At 46.6% G+C, this 14,587-nt stretch overlaps 1 protein-coding gene across 1 annotated transcript in view; it reads right to left on the bottom strand.

Annotated features, from left to right (window-relative positions):
• The window catches only part of ATXN10 (ataxin 10), a 166,122-nt gene that overhangs the window by 141,258 nt on the left and 10,277 nt on the right, over window positions 1-14,587 (bottom strand). The window contains exon 2 of the mRNA XM_081822651.1: window positions 3,947-4,138. Coding sequence (XP_081678777.1) covers window positions 3,947-4,138 — 192 coding nt within the window. The remainder of the gene's footprint in view (window positions 1-3,946; window positions 4,139-14,587) is intronic.

Raw genomic sequence — 14,587 nt, 5'->3', positions numbered from 1 at the left:
AGATAAACATCCAAACATGTGGGAGCGGCTCGGGAAGCTGGCGGTGGGCAGGGGCTGGAAGAACAGTGAGCAGCATCGGAAACGCTCAGACGCCTTCACGGGCTGCTGGTGGGCACATGGATGCCAAAGGCAAGGCCAGTGAGGGCTCAGAAGGAAGTGAGGAACCTATCCCTGGAAAATGGGGAAAGGGGACCTTTTACCCACAGGGGCAGAAGCTCAGCAAAATGATGAACTTGGATATTGAGCTGAGCACATTTCCAAGCCCCATGCTGAAGGTGTGACCTGACTGCTTCCTGTTGCATCTAATAAAAGGCCAAGGGGAGAGATAAAGGAGATGAAGAGAGAACCAGGTCTTGCTTTGGGAAATTCTCAGTCTAGCCAGATGGCAAAAGATGCTAAAACCGGGATAGTCACTGGCAAGAAAGAGTGCTCTGCAGAGAAAGCCAAGGGGCTAGGTGGACAACCTTTTGCTCATGCCTAGGAACGATCAAAAGGTCAGAGTGTTCAGTCCCAGGGCGGGAGGGGCTCTTTGAACAGATGACGGTGGGACTCATTCCCCTCTGTCACCTCGGCAGAACCCAGGAATAGAGATGGGGTTATCTAGAAAAGCTCTGTGCAGGACCCTCTTGTCTAATCGTGGGAATCCCCACGACATACATGTGAGAGCCACACCATTGTTGAAAATGTTTTACCAGGAGAAACTCTGCCAACTTGGACAAAATGCACAGAGAAAGGATGAAATTTAAAAAAAAAAAAAGTGTCAGACTCCCAAAATTCTATAGGCAGGAAGTAGACTGATGGAACGACTCAGGTGCAAACACATGCTCCCTTTGGGAAAAAGGAAGGGTGACTCTGAGGGCAGGGCCAAGGGCACAGCCTCAATCTCCAGACGATTATTCCCAGACCTTGAAACCTAGCTGAAATGGCTTTGCTCGAGATCAGTGATTCCTCTTTTCCTTCTATTTTCTCCTCTTTCAAAGGATAATGTCCAAAATGGTTATCCTAGGCCTGCCCCCAAACTGCATTTGGGGAGCAGGTAACTGGTCCGGTTTCACAGGTACACCGATAAAGCGGAATTCTACCCCAGGATGCACACATCCAGAGTCTGACCCGTAAGTAATTTAGATGACTGGATAATGAGATTTGGGACTTTTAGCTGATGAGACTTAGATGAGATTCTGGACTCGAGTTGATGCTGTCAGGGTAAAAAATGTGGGGCCTCGGGAAGGGATGAATGCATTCCGCACAGAGAATCTTTAGGGGCCACGGGGTGGACTGTGGTGGGGAGAACAATGGCATCAGCTAGGCAGAAATGTAGCTTGGGCAACCCGTTCGCATCTGAAGTGGGGCCGTCTTATGGGACCGAGCCCTTTAAGTTATGGGATCTGATGCCACCGACCCCAGGCAGGTGGTGTCAGAATGGAACTGAATTGCTGGACACCCAGCTGCTGCTGAAGAATCAAAACTGGTCAGAAAATATCAGAAGAGACTTTTTAGATATGATTAAATTAATGGTTTTGCAATGGGGAGATTATTCTAGATTATCTGGGTGGGCATCATGTAATCCTAAGAGTCCTTAGCAGGGGGATGCACGATGGTGGGAGTCACAGAGTCACTGAAGACACTCTGGTGTTGCTTTGAAGATGGGAGCCGTGAACAAGGGATACAAGCAGCCTCTAGAAGGTAGAAAACCCAGGGAATGGATTCTCTGCTAGAGAGAGAGAATCTCTACTACCAGCCCTACTGGTTCTCTCACTTGAGGTCAGTGAGGCCGATTCTGGACCTCTGACTCAGAACGGTAAGATAACAAACTTGTTGTCTGAGCAAGCCACTATGTTTGCAGCGATCTGTTACAGCAGCAACAGAAACAGCTCCCTACCTTCGCTTCTCCACACGAATCAGAATTAAGCCAAGACATTCACTCCTTAAAGAACAAGAGGGTCGATTAACATAAGAATAAAAAAAAAAAAAAAGAACAAGAGGGTCAGGGGTGGTGTGGACACAGGTAGGCCCTCTCGGCCTTCCCCAAGGCCAGACGGTCAGAGAGAGCCACTGCTCCTTTGTTCTTTACTTGTAAGACTGGTAGGAAGAGTGGCTCAGTGCCTGCCCCCCAGAATATGGCCCTGACAGAAGACAGCTGATATTTCATCTGCCACAGTAGTTTTCTTGCAATGTTTGAATTTTTATAGTTTGCATATCACTTGTACACTCAGAAAAAGAAAATAAAGATTAACTGCTAAGAAAGTTGTATTATCATACACTTTTATTGCACTAGCGTTCCCGGGGGGCAGAAACACAGTTACTGAGCAGACAGTGGGCACAGCACAGGAGGCAATTTGCATAAGTAATCTCATTTAAAATGCCCAACAGCCCTGGGTGGGAGATACTGCTTGCCCTGACTTCCAGAGGGGAAGACCGGTCCTAAGGAAGGTCGAGGCCCCAGTTCAGGGTCCCGTGGCCGTTCAAAGGATGGAGCAGTCACCCACAACAGCGTCAGCAGGTGTCTCAGGGCAGTTATGACAACTGATTCTGAGCTGAGCTTGGGAGTCACAGAGAGCATTCCCTGGCTCTACCATTCACGGAATGGGGGACTGTCACACAAGTTCCTTAGCCTGAGTCACAGTTTCTTCTTTTGTGAAAGTGGAAAAACAGTAGCATGCTATTTCTTGGGTTTGTTCTAGAAATAAAACAAGACACTGCAGTTAAGCCCTGGGGACAAAGCCTGGTGTGGAGGGCAGGCCCACCGAACGCTCGCTTCCTTCTCGGCGAGGCTGGCAAGGCACAAGGATGCGTTTGCCAGCCCGCAGTCAAGAGTTTCTGTTCTAAGGCTCTCCTTTCCCTCCCCCATCACACCGGAGGGGATTCCCTGCCAGGAAAGGGACAAAACAAACTAGCCTCGCCCCTGGCTTCGTTTCTAGCACATAACTAGTTATGTTCTAAAATGCTATTATTAGCAACATTATTAATGTTTCTCTGCATTTACCTGCAAATGGACAGCAAGGTCTGCTTAGTATTGAAATTAAACAACCCTGGCATTTATCCCCACTCTCCTTTGATCTTAAAAATCTCAATCATCACATCAAAGCCTCAGGTATAAGACCGTCTAGGCAGCAAAGGGGGTCCCTCGAGTGGCTTCTGGACCAGCCCAGCTTCACCCACGACAGCAGTGACAGAGAGGCCTGGAGGCTCTGTCTACATTCAAGTCCAGGAAAGAAAGGGGAGCGTGCTCTTTGTGGCTTCTGACTTCATCTCAAGTAAAAATTTGTAATAAAAAGAAGATTCCATTAAATCAAAGAGGAAAGGTGCTCAGTTCTGGGAGGAGAGAGTAACAAGCAAAAGAACAAAAACGGCACCTAATAATTCTCTCGTTTATATTCTTACCTCCTTTCAGAAACATGCCCCTTATAAAATCGGTAGAAGGAGAGCTTGCAACTCTGCATGATCTAAAGAAAATTTTAAAATAGGTCATCTTAGAAACCTACAAGACACGCTCCTTGTTGAAAGTAAACACAAGGCTAACTAATTAAAACACTAAAACTAATTAAAACATTTACAACTAAGAAAAGTGAGGTCCAGAACTGTATATGCCTTTAGAAAGGCAGAATCTAGGATCGGGTAATTAAAATTAAGTTAAAATCACCATGCTATATGTCTATAACCAAATACCTCAAACCATATTAGAAAGAGAAGAAACCGAAATAACCTTTAATGTTAAAAACACTCTACTGTATGTCATATCATTTATATGCTCACCTACAAGTGTCCAGTGGCAAGACTGCAGAGCATTTGTCCCCTGGAGATGTAATCTTAGCCTTGTGGTTACCACTGGGTAATAATACCGTGATGCCAAAACTATTTCTCACCGATAAACCTATACGGCAGACCAGCACACACATACGCAAGGAAATACAATCAAAGGTATGTATGTCACCTCAAAGAACACTACCTGATGGAATTCTGGTTCACGGAACACTCGATACAAGCATTTCGAAGACACCTGAAGCATTCCGTTATCAGCTGCAGGCTGGAGGCCAGATGCTCCACCTGGGATGGATCTCTGCAGGCCAGCTCAACAGCATGGGAAGATTTCTTCAAAATGTCCAGGACTCTTTGGAAGATAGTCCTGGGTGCGGTTTCTCTGGAAAAAAAAAAAAGGATAAAATTGTTACAAACCAGAGGGAAAAAATCTAATTTCCCAATGTCCTATTCAGAATACTGCTTATCCTAATTTCTGTGGGGAGGTGGGCTAGACCTGTCTGTTCTCACTCCTTAACTTACAACACAAAATCGAAGAGCTACATACCCGGAGTGCTCAGCCAGGCACCGTTCTTACCAACCTTTTCATGTATTATTTAAAGACAAGTGAAATCGAGGGGAATTTAAGTAACTTGCCCATATCACTGGGCTAATAACGGGCAGAGGCCCATTTCCAATAGAAGCAGTCCGACTTGGTATTCCCACCCCCTGTGACAACCCAAATACCAGTCTCAGGGGAGGGTCTATGCTTATGGATCTGTCCTTAATCAAAACAGATTATGTACAATCTCTGTTCTAGAAAGAGAATATGACCGTGTCTGCTGCCGCCCAACAGGTACTAAAGTACAATTACGAGAAACACTGAATATATTCATGAAGCTGTCTGGGAGGCCAACCCGCCGTCCATTCTCTAGATACTGAGAATCCAGCAACACATGCACGGAGCTTTTATATATATTCCGCTGCACAGATGAGGAGAGAGAGAGAGAGAGAGAAGGAAGAAGGGAAGGAGGGAAGGGAGGGGAGGAGAGGGAGGAAGGAGGGAGATAAACAGGGAGAAACACACAGAGAGAAACAGAGATAGTGATGAGGGGGAGAGGGCGAGCAAGCAGTGAGCAAGCGAGCGAGGGCACCCTTCCACCTAGAGTGCATGCCCAGGGGAGAAAAATGAACCTGTGACCTGTCCCTCTGGGCATCTCAGTTCCCACATGCCTCTCATCCCAGAAGCACGGTCTGCACCAACTATCATTACAGAGCTATGAAGATAAGAATTTTTTGTGCAACATGGCTCCAAAATGCAAGCCAACTTCCTCATTCCACGAATCTCCTGAAGAAACAGCCATCTGTTTTAGGTCAGAAGAAAAAACTGCTGCGCTGGACAAGTGGAGAGATTCTTGAAGATTCACACCGACCACATGAGTGGTCGTGGCCCAGTCGTGGAATCCCAGCACCCCCATCCTCTTCCTCACACTGCGCCAGGTTACCAGGGAGCTGCTAGTTCCTACAGAACCCTGACACTGAGCCACCGAAGTCACTGGGCCCGCTCAGGTGCTGGCGGGGCCCCTCCATGCATCTGTCCCTGCGCGGGGCCCAGAGACGCGCCCCTCCTCGAGCTTCAGGACCCCGAGTCCTTGTACTGCAACTGGCATGTTTTCAGCTCAGAGGACGTAAATCACATTATTTCATCAGTGACTGAGTGACCAAATAAAACTGTGGAAGCCCAAGGGTACAGTACTTACCCCGTCTCAGCGACTGTAAGAAACAATTACACACATAAGCCCTTTTCAGTGACGATTTGCCATAAAGAAAATTCACGCACACTCTCGAGACATCTTTAAGGAGTACTAAATATGGCGCAGATGTTAACATGCTAAGAAAATTTACCCAAGAGTTTAAAACATGTCGATGGATGCCAAGCGTGATCCGGATTTCTACAACAAAGAATGAATCTCATCATCTGCCCCCAAATGCACAAAGTTTTGACGGCATCTGTTATTTAATGTTATGGTCAAATAAAAGGAGAGTGCGACCCCTTGAATCATCTGCAATAATGCCTCTTTCTCCTACTGAGATAGCATCATCTCACTTGTGATGAGGAAGCCGACATGACCTCTGCCCGCCGGGCCTTTGCAAGCTACCCTCATGCGGGCACCACCTTGCTACCGTGAACGGTCTTCCCAGAAGCCGCTCTTTGAAACCTTAACATCTGTTGTACTCAGTACTGGTATCGAACACATCAAAAGCTTTGGACTCAAACTGTGGTAGATGATAAAGCAAGATGCGAAAAAAAGCACTGTTCTTGGGTAAACTGGAGAACTGAGAGTCCAAGCATGGAACAATTAGTAAGTTCGCGAACTATCCTATGAATAATTCCCAATGTTGCACGATAATCTGTCACATACGCACCAGGCCTTTCTCCTTTGTTACACTTTTAATCAAAAGAAAAATGTTTAACTGAGCTAAGGCCAATCATCATCTTCCTAAAGTCAAAATAACTATTAATAGCTGCCAGAGAATCATCATGGTAGCCCTTATTCAGCACACGGCAACTCACGTTTGCGGTGTGAAGAGAAAACAATTCAGGACGGTGATCACTGTCATTTGCTCTCCCCAGGCTGCGCACCCATGGACTCCTGAAAACACCAGACACTTGCAAACCTCTTTGCTTAAACGTACACCCTCCCCCAGAATGCACCTTCCACACAACCCCCACCCAACTCTCTGCCTGCAAAATCCTGCATCTCTTTATTGAGGCCTTTTGAACACTCCCAGCCCTGGAGAAACTCCCCCGTTACTCCAGGCAGACCAGCTCCCACCTCAACGTCCCACTGAACTCCACCCATAAGACTGGACTAATACCCACATTAGATTATACTCACTTCTCCAGCCCAGATCCCCCACTGGCCCATAAATCACGGGAAAACAGAGCCTATCCTATTTTTTTCTGTATCTCTAGGGCCCAGATCTGGCATTCACTAATTGTATTCATTCAAGTTGAAAACAGTGATGAGACATTCCGCACGCTCGGTGGCATCTGCCTGCCTCACAGGTGCATACTGAGCGTGCACCCTGAGCCAGGCACCAGCCGAGGTGAGCAGGGGACTTAGTGCACGGGGTGGCAGCAACCGGAGATGGAGAACAATCGAGGTATCCGTTCTCCTCTTCCATTCCCGTTAGGGAATCCATATATCCTGGCCTGCATATCTCCTTTATCCTCGAAAAAAGGTCATGTTTTCAGTAAAATGTAGGTATCTTATGACTGAGACTTAACAAACATCTAATTTCTCCTTCTCCACAGGTGACACAACAGATGAGCTTAAAGAGGGAATGTAACCCGACTGACCATATTTTAAATTTCCCGATAGCAAAGACTATTTGTTGGATGTCTGGCTCCCCTAGAAAGAGTAGAAGGAAAAAACCCTTTCCTTGAGAGTGATATAATAAATGGTCATAGACTTGACTCACCATCTTTGTGTACAATACATGAATAACTTTCATCAGATGCAGACAGAAAGAGCTTTCACTCGCTACCAGTAAGAACTAGGAAAGCATCTCACAGTCTTGTATATACTTCTGTATTCCTCGACAGCCTTGAAAGAAAGCTATTTGGTATAACAGATCCAAATAGCCCTAATGTACTCTGTCTTCAAGTTCTAAGTTCACAGTCAAGACAATGCGGCTAAATATGTGAAATGATTAACGACAGTGGAACAGTAAAGATCAATCGTTCCATATTACAAATGTTACTATTAATGATCATAATTGCTGTCACTTCTGCTCTAACCAAACTAACACAAAATATTCAGACTTTAAAAAGCTTAGCTACTGTATTCACAGAAGGCAGAAAGTACTTAGGAGGACAATTAAAATTCAACTGTTAGACATTCCTATTAGATAGGAATGCATACCCCGAAGACAACGTACAAATGAAATGTTACATTACAAAAAAAAAAAAAAAAGCCTTTGAATTCTACAAAAGATAGAATTTCATTTCCTTCAAGTTTGAACAGATCTGCAGGTTTAATCTTGGCAAGTCCCGTCTGAGTAAAATTAAAGAAAACTCCCCATGACCGTATGTCAGAGATTAGATAGGCCCGCGGTCCCATGTGCACACACATTTTCCAGTCAGTCATTCGTCAGGCTGGGCCTCCTACTGAAAAGGAAACCAAAGGCTCATCACTGCCCTGCCCTGCTCAGACTTCCCTGCTTGAGAAAAGATGGATTCTATACCTTGCACCCAAGTTCCAAGATTAAAATAAGAATCACTGGTTGTTTTGTTGATATTTTTTATCTTAATCTTGGTTTTCAAAAAATTACAGAGTGTGTATAAATGAATAAAGACAAATAATTTGGCTGTGTTTTAGACAGCATTAGAATATATTGTTCAGCACAGTAAAATATATTTGAAATTTGATGAACCAGAAATGTGGTTTCAGGGCGCCTGGGTGGCTCAGTCGGTTAAGCGACTGCCTTCGGCTCAGGTCATGATCCCAGGGTCCTGGGATCGAGTCCCGCATCAGGCTGCCTGCTCTGCGGAGAGCCTGCTTCTCCCTCTCCCACTCCCCCTGCTTGTGTTCCCTCTCTCGCTGTGTCTCTCTCTGTCAAATAAATAAATAAAATCTTTAAAAAAAAAAAAAAAAAAAAAGAAATGTGGTTTCAACTGAGTATTTTGTGAATTTTTCTTAAAAGATCAAATTTGTAGACTAAACATAATAATAAACCCTTGCAGCAGAAAAAAAAAAAAAAAAGAATCACTGGTTGTTATTTAAAACCACAATCTCCCCCCCACCCCTCCCCGCACCCTGCTTACTGATCTAACCAGCTGGACTGAACAAAATAAAACAGAAAATAAAAACATTTGCTTCTCCTGCCAGAAACCACCTGTGGCAGAATTCTGAGATTCATCTTTGTAGACCTCAAGCTCTCTTCCTTCCCTCTTCTGTTCCATCTGGAACTCTCAAGCTGTCCCTGACAGCGCAGTCCAACCGTTTATCTAGAAAAGGCCAGGGCGTAAAGCACTTGGGACTGGAGAGCCCGCCCACGTGTGTCACGGCTCCGACAGACAGGGCTGCCACAGACAACACCTGAGCGAACGAACACGGCTGAGTGCTCATAAAGCTCCACTGAGGGGCACTGACACTTAAAGTTCATGCAGTTTTCATGTGCCACAAAGTTTATTTTTCCCAACCATTTAAAAATGTAAAACCTACTCACAGGGCATTGAAGAAAAAAAAGAAAAAGACACAGACATTCATAAAAGGTGGGCCCAACGTGGCCCCCAGACCAGTCTAGCACCCCTGCTTTAAAGAGTCCACACACACATCGGTCCTCTCCCCACTCCCCCCAAAAATGACACACTTCCCCCTTTCCCACTGTCCTCACTACAGTCAAAACTCACCTCTCGTCAGAATCGAGTCGCAAATGCACGATGCCAAGTGAAAGAAGCCAAGAAAAGGTGAAACTGGCACACAGGTGGAAAGTTAAACCACTGGCTGGAGTGTCCAGGAACAGCACTGCAGTCAGAGCAACCTGACGAGTGACAGCAGGGCCACGGGATCTGTGGGGGGCTGGGCCACTCTGTGGGGCCACGGCAACCACTAGCCATATGGGGAAAATGGAACTGGGCCCTCACCTATATAACCAGACAGAGAAAGGAACTCCAGATGCATCTAGGATTACATGCTACAGCCAACATTACAAAGCTCTGGAAGAAAATGTATGGAGAATGTCTTCATATTCTCAGGCAGAGAAAGATTTTGTACATAAGGCCTCATTAAGAACCTTATTAAAACCTTATTCAGAAAAGTGGTCTTTGAGCACAGAACCAGAGACGGTAAGGACACGCCGGGCCCCTTCCTGGGAGACGTGGATGGAAGGCAAAGGCGTACCTGATGCATCACAGGGAAGACGGAGGGTTCGCGGAGAGGCAGCCCGACGAGGGAATGGAAAGGTAACCTGAGTCGGAGGCAAGATGGAACCACACCGCACGAGCTGGAAGGACTTCGGCTTGTATCCCGACAGGAAGCCACGGAGGGCTCTAGAGCCCTTGATTCTGAGGGAGCCCTCTGGGTGCTCTGTGATGAACAGGCCACAGGGGAGGAAGAGAAGGCACCAGAAGACCAGTTAGGACTCTGTTCTAGGAAAAGAATGGCAGCAGCAGAGTAAGCAGAGATCAGACTCTGGATATATTCTCAAGATAGAGCCGACGAGATCTGATGAGAAAACTGTCATGAGGGCCATCTGAGAAAGGGGATTCAGGGAGGACTCCAGAACTGTGGCCTAAGCAACATCACAAAAGATGTCTGTGCAGCTCCTCACTGAAAGTGAGAAGGCTGCCTGGAGGTATCCAGGGGGTGGGGGGCTCCGCAGGCTAGGACTGGTGAGGCTGGAGGTACTTTCCAGAAACAATGAACCATGCGGGAGGCAAGGGAATCCACAAGTCTGGAGTTCAGAAGGAAAGCTCAGCCTGGGCAAAATGTTACAGCCACCAGCAGACGGAGAGTATTGAAGCACGAGACTGAACGAGGTCACTCGGGAGTGAAGTAAGCACAGGGAGGAGAGAGAAGAGGTCTGAGGACCGAGCCCTGGGAGCCAGGAAGGAGCAGCCAACAAGGGAGGCGATTCAGAAGAGGGTGGTGGCATGCAAGGCGGGCGAAGAAAGTGTTTCAAGGAGAAAGATGTGAGCAACTCCATCAAACACAGCTGGTAGGTCAAGGGAAGAACTGAAGAGGAACATCGCTGGTTAGCAACATAGAATGGGGTTCAAATGAGAAACTGAGGTAGGTAAATATAAATCACTCTTTGGAGAAGTTCCATTATAAAAGGGAGCAGAAAAATGGGATCACAGCTCAAGAAAATAGTTTTCTCACAATGGGAAAAATTACAGATGTATAATCAGATGAAAATAATCCAACAGAAAGGGTAAAACTGATGATTTAAGAAGGGGGGGAGAATTACTGGAGCAATGCATGCAAAAGGGAGTGAAGTAGAGTGTACAGGTCCGAGGGTGGTGGCATTCAGAGCAGGGTCGTTCATCCACAGCGCCAGAAGGGAAGGCAGGCGATGGGCACGGATACAGGTGGCTGGGGAGAGAGGGTGATGGGGAGTCCTGGAAATTACCTTCTGGTTGCTTCCTTCTTCTCAGTAAAATAGGAAGCCAGGAGTGAGGATGAGGGAGAGACAACGGAAAGTTAAGGAAAGCGAAAGGTGTGACCTGGTTGACCAGGACAGCAGGAGACCGAATGGACTAGGGAGAGACAGGAGGACTGCCAGGCAGCACTAAGGCAAGCTCGTGACCAATCTACACACAGACCCATCAGCACGGTTCCGTAAGGATTGTCAGCTTCCTGCAAGACTGGTGAGCATGGCTGTAAGCTTTTCTCCAGCCCTGCGCAGTCACCTGGGTGCAGGCAGAGGACACAGCCAGCTCTAACCAGAGCTGCAGTCGTCCCAGGGAAGCCTGAGGCAGAGACAAGGGAACCAAGGGTGGATACACAAGCCAATGCTTTTATTACCCACCCGTCAGTCTAACGTGGGTCAAGAAGGAAAATGTGAACCTGAGGAACAGAAGGGACAGAAAACAGAAGTGGTAGGATCGGGGCGCCTGGCTGGCTCGGTCGGTAGAGCACGGGACTCTTAATCTCAGAGTTGTGAGTTCGAGCCCCACGTTGGGTGTGGAGCCTACTTAAAATTTCAACAGAAACAGAAAAAGTAGTAGGATCAACAGACTGTAGGCCCTGGTTGGATTGAAGACCCTTGGGGGAGGTGACCTAGAAAAGATCAAACAGGGGGGCCAGAGATTGTGGCAGGAAGGCAGCTCTAGTTAGTGATAAGGCCTGGGTGGTGCTGGCAGTCTGTGGTTAGGCAGGGTGGTGGTCAAGCTCACTGGCAGAAAGACAAGAAACAAAAAGGCCAGAGTAACAGAATGGTGATCTATGTGAATACCGAAATAACCAAGATTTAAGATCAGACAAGCAGCGCAGAGTTAACAGTGGCCTAGGGTTCACTCTTCAAGGAACGAGGTGAAGTGACCCAGGGAATTCTTCTAGCGGCCAAAGTGGTCACACATGGGGTACACAATGATGGCGTGAGATGGAAAGCTGGAAGGCTTCCAGAGGAGAAGATCTGAAAGCAGCCAGGACCATCAAGGAGAATGCCTAGCACGCCTTCAAGCCCATGGTACGCTGGAGAGAGAAAACAGCCTCCCACTTGGAAGACCTTCTGGAAAGGCATCCCTCAGAGGCAAGCATATTTCACTTCGATCAAGAAGATCAATGTTCAGAGAAGAAAATGAGGACGCATAGAATTTTGTGGAGGGCAAACACGAAGGGCTTTCAGAGCTGAGGAGTCAGAAAAGGGTTCATACAAAGCCTTAAGGGAATCGGGGAGTAACATAAAACCTCGTTCACCATATGAGAAAATCAGCTTGTGAATTTCCACCAATACGCCTGTCGAGATTTTATTTTCAGGGGCACTGAAACCACAAGTCACTCTGGGGAGAGTGGATGTCTTTGCGCTGAGGTTTTCCATCATGTAATGGTATATCTTACCATTTGTCCTCTCTAATGTCCTTCGATAAAGCTGTAAATACTCTCAAGGACGATGACAACCACGAACACTTAAATCGTGCTTATTGCGTGCCAGGCACTTCCCTGAGCCCGACACACGCCAATGGCTCGGGGGCTGCGATAAGAGCCTCACTGGCTCACACACGGGCTCCTGAGCTCGGACAGGACTTATCCAGGCCTGTGGCGGGCAGAGAGGTTGACTCAGTGCAGGCGGGCCCGGGGTTCCTGGGCCTCTGTGTGAGTGTCCTTGCCCAAGGTCCAGGGACCACTACAAAAGACTGGAAGAATGAGGAGCTGAGAAATTCTGCTCTGAGGGCACTGGTGGTCACAGCCCCAGCCTTATTTACTTTGACTTGCTGGCTCCAACGTTTTCCTGTCTGTTTGGTCCATTTAAGATAATTGAATGTGAGGGTGGCTCACCCTGACCACATCTGTGTTTTGAAGTTGAGTCAGAACACCTTACCAAATCGTTCCATGTGGTCCTCCAGCTCATGGCCTAGGTAAAAATAAAGGAAACTGTCATCCTACCCTGCAAAGTGCTTTTTACAGCGTCACTTAATTGATGTTCTCTCTCAACAAAGCTGATCTGAATCATGGTTGAGTCAAGATGCCATATGGTGACCTTAGCGAAGCTGACGACTCATGTGGGTTTTTTTGGGTTTTTCGTTTTGTTTCATTTTTTTGTTTTTGTTTTTGGTGCAGCCAAAGATTCTTGCTGGCCAGAGGCTCAGTAATGTTTGGGGAAAACCTATGTGAGTATGTGTATACACAGACGGATAGGTTATTTTTGGGTTCTATATATGATGACCTCTAACGTGCTCATTCTATTCCCCTTGTGAAAGTTTGTCAACGTAGTTATACAAGCAATTAGGAACACCAAGGCATTTTTTTACCTTTGAAATCATAGTCCTCTCATAGTCCTCTGTCATATTTGGCATTTTTTCTATACCTTCCTTGCTAAAGTCTTTTGTCTATACTCTCTTTTTATACCTAATGACTCAAGAAAATTAAATATTCAAGAAATAATAAAAACCCCATCAAGTGCTCATTCTGTGCTAGCGCTTCAAGCAGGTCCTGAGAATACAGAGGTAAATAAGTAGATGCCTGCCCTCAGGCTGCTTTCATTCCAGTGGGGCTGGCAGGTGACTGATTACAACATTCCGGGAAGCTCTTTCAAAGAGGGAAGCACAGAGTGCCACAGGGAAAACAGGGCAGGAGGCAGGCTTTCAGTAGGAGGTGAAATGGTAATTAAATCTTGAAGGGAAAATTAGGTGTGTGTATGTGCAAAGGAAGGAAGGCATAAGACATTCATACTTACAAACTCAGTATCCTAGCATCTGAGCTCTTGCTATGTTAAGTGCTGACTACAGCTCTTAACACTGGATCAGCTACCATTGCAGTTCTAAACACTGGCACGTGTGAAGTGATGAAATAAAAGTAAACCAAACTAAAAGCTTTGAAGTAACCAGAATAATCATTACTGACTGGCTCTTGGACAGCGCTCAGAAGGGGTGCTCTCATCACAGCCACTGGGTCCTCATCGCGCTATGCAGTTTGACATGTACTGAGCACCCAAAACGGACCAGGAACTGCGCCAGAGATGCCTGTCACAACTGACACATCTCCCCTCCATTCCAAACAACGTAATCACGGTTCTTTTTAAAATATATAAATACACAGCCCGGCTTTAAAACAAGACACATATGTCCATACTCAAAAACTGAATGTAAACGCTCAGCTACAATCAGGTCTAAAACCAAGGAGTGGAGCATGCTCAGGACAGGCAGAAGCCCCCTACACCGTGTGGTAATCAGGGCCAACACGCGACAGTCAGCGCTAGGACGGGCCTCCCCTGCATTTGGAGAAAGAAGAGTGCAGTAGGAATTCAAAAACTCCAAGGCCATCCAAATATCCATCAGTAAGTAAAAGGGTAAATTATAATGTATTCCTGTGCTGGTATACTTAACAACTGCTGCAATTAACGCTCTAGCTCTCCATGCATGAAAACTGGCAGCATTCAAAAACGTAATGTAAATATGACATGCAAACTGTAGCGCATACAGCATATAGGGTATCGCTTATGAAGTCATGGGACTGGACAGTGAAACAGAGCCCTCCCACCACAATCCCCCCCTCCTGGTGACCATGCCCTGATGTGTGATCCCTCTCGTGACCATGACAATATGCAGCAGAAAGGGTAGGTCATTTCCAAGATTATAAAGACGCTCCAGCGTCCATCTTGAGCACACTCTCTTGGATCGATG

Source organism: Leptonychotes weddellii, chromosome 5 (genome assembly GCF_054177405.1).
Source record: "Leptonychotes weddellii isolate Sample4059 chromosome 5, ASM5417740v2, whole genome shotgun sequence".
Classification (NCBI taxonomy): domain Eukaryota; kingdom Metazoa; phylum Chordata; class Mammalia; order Carnivora; family Phocidae; genus Leptonychotes; species Leptonychotes weddellii.
Note: the sequence above shows the minus strand (reverse complement) of the source record. Positions and strands in the feature narration are given on the sequence as shown.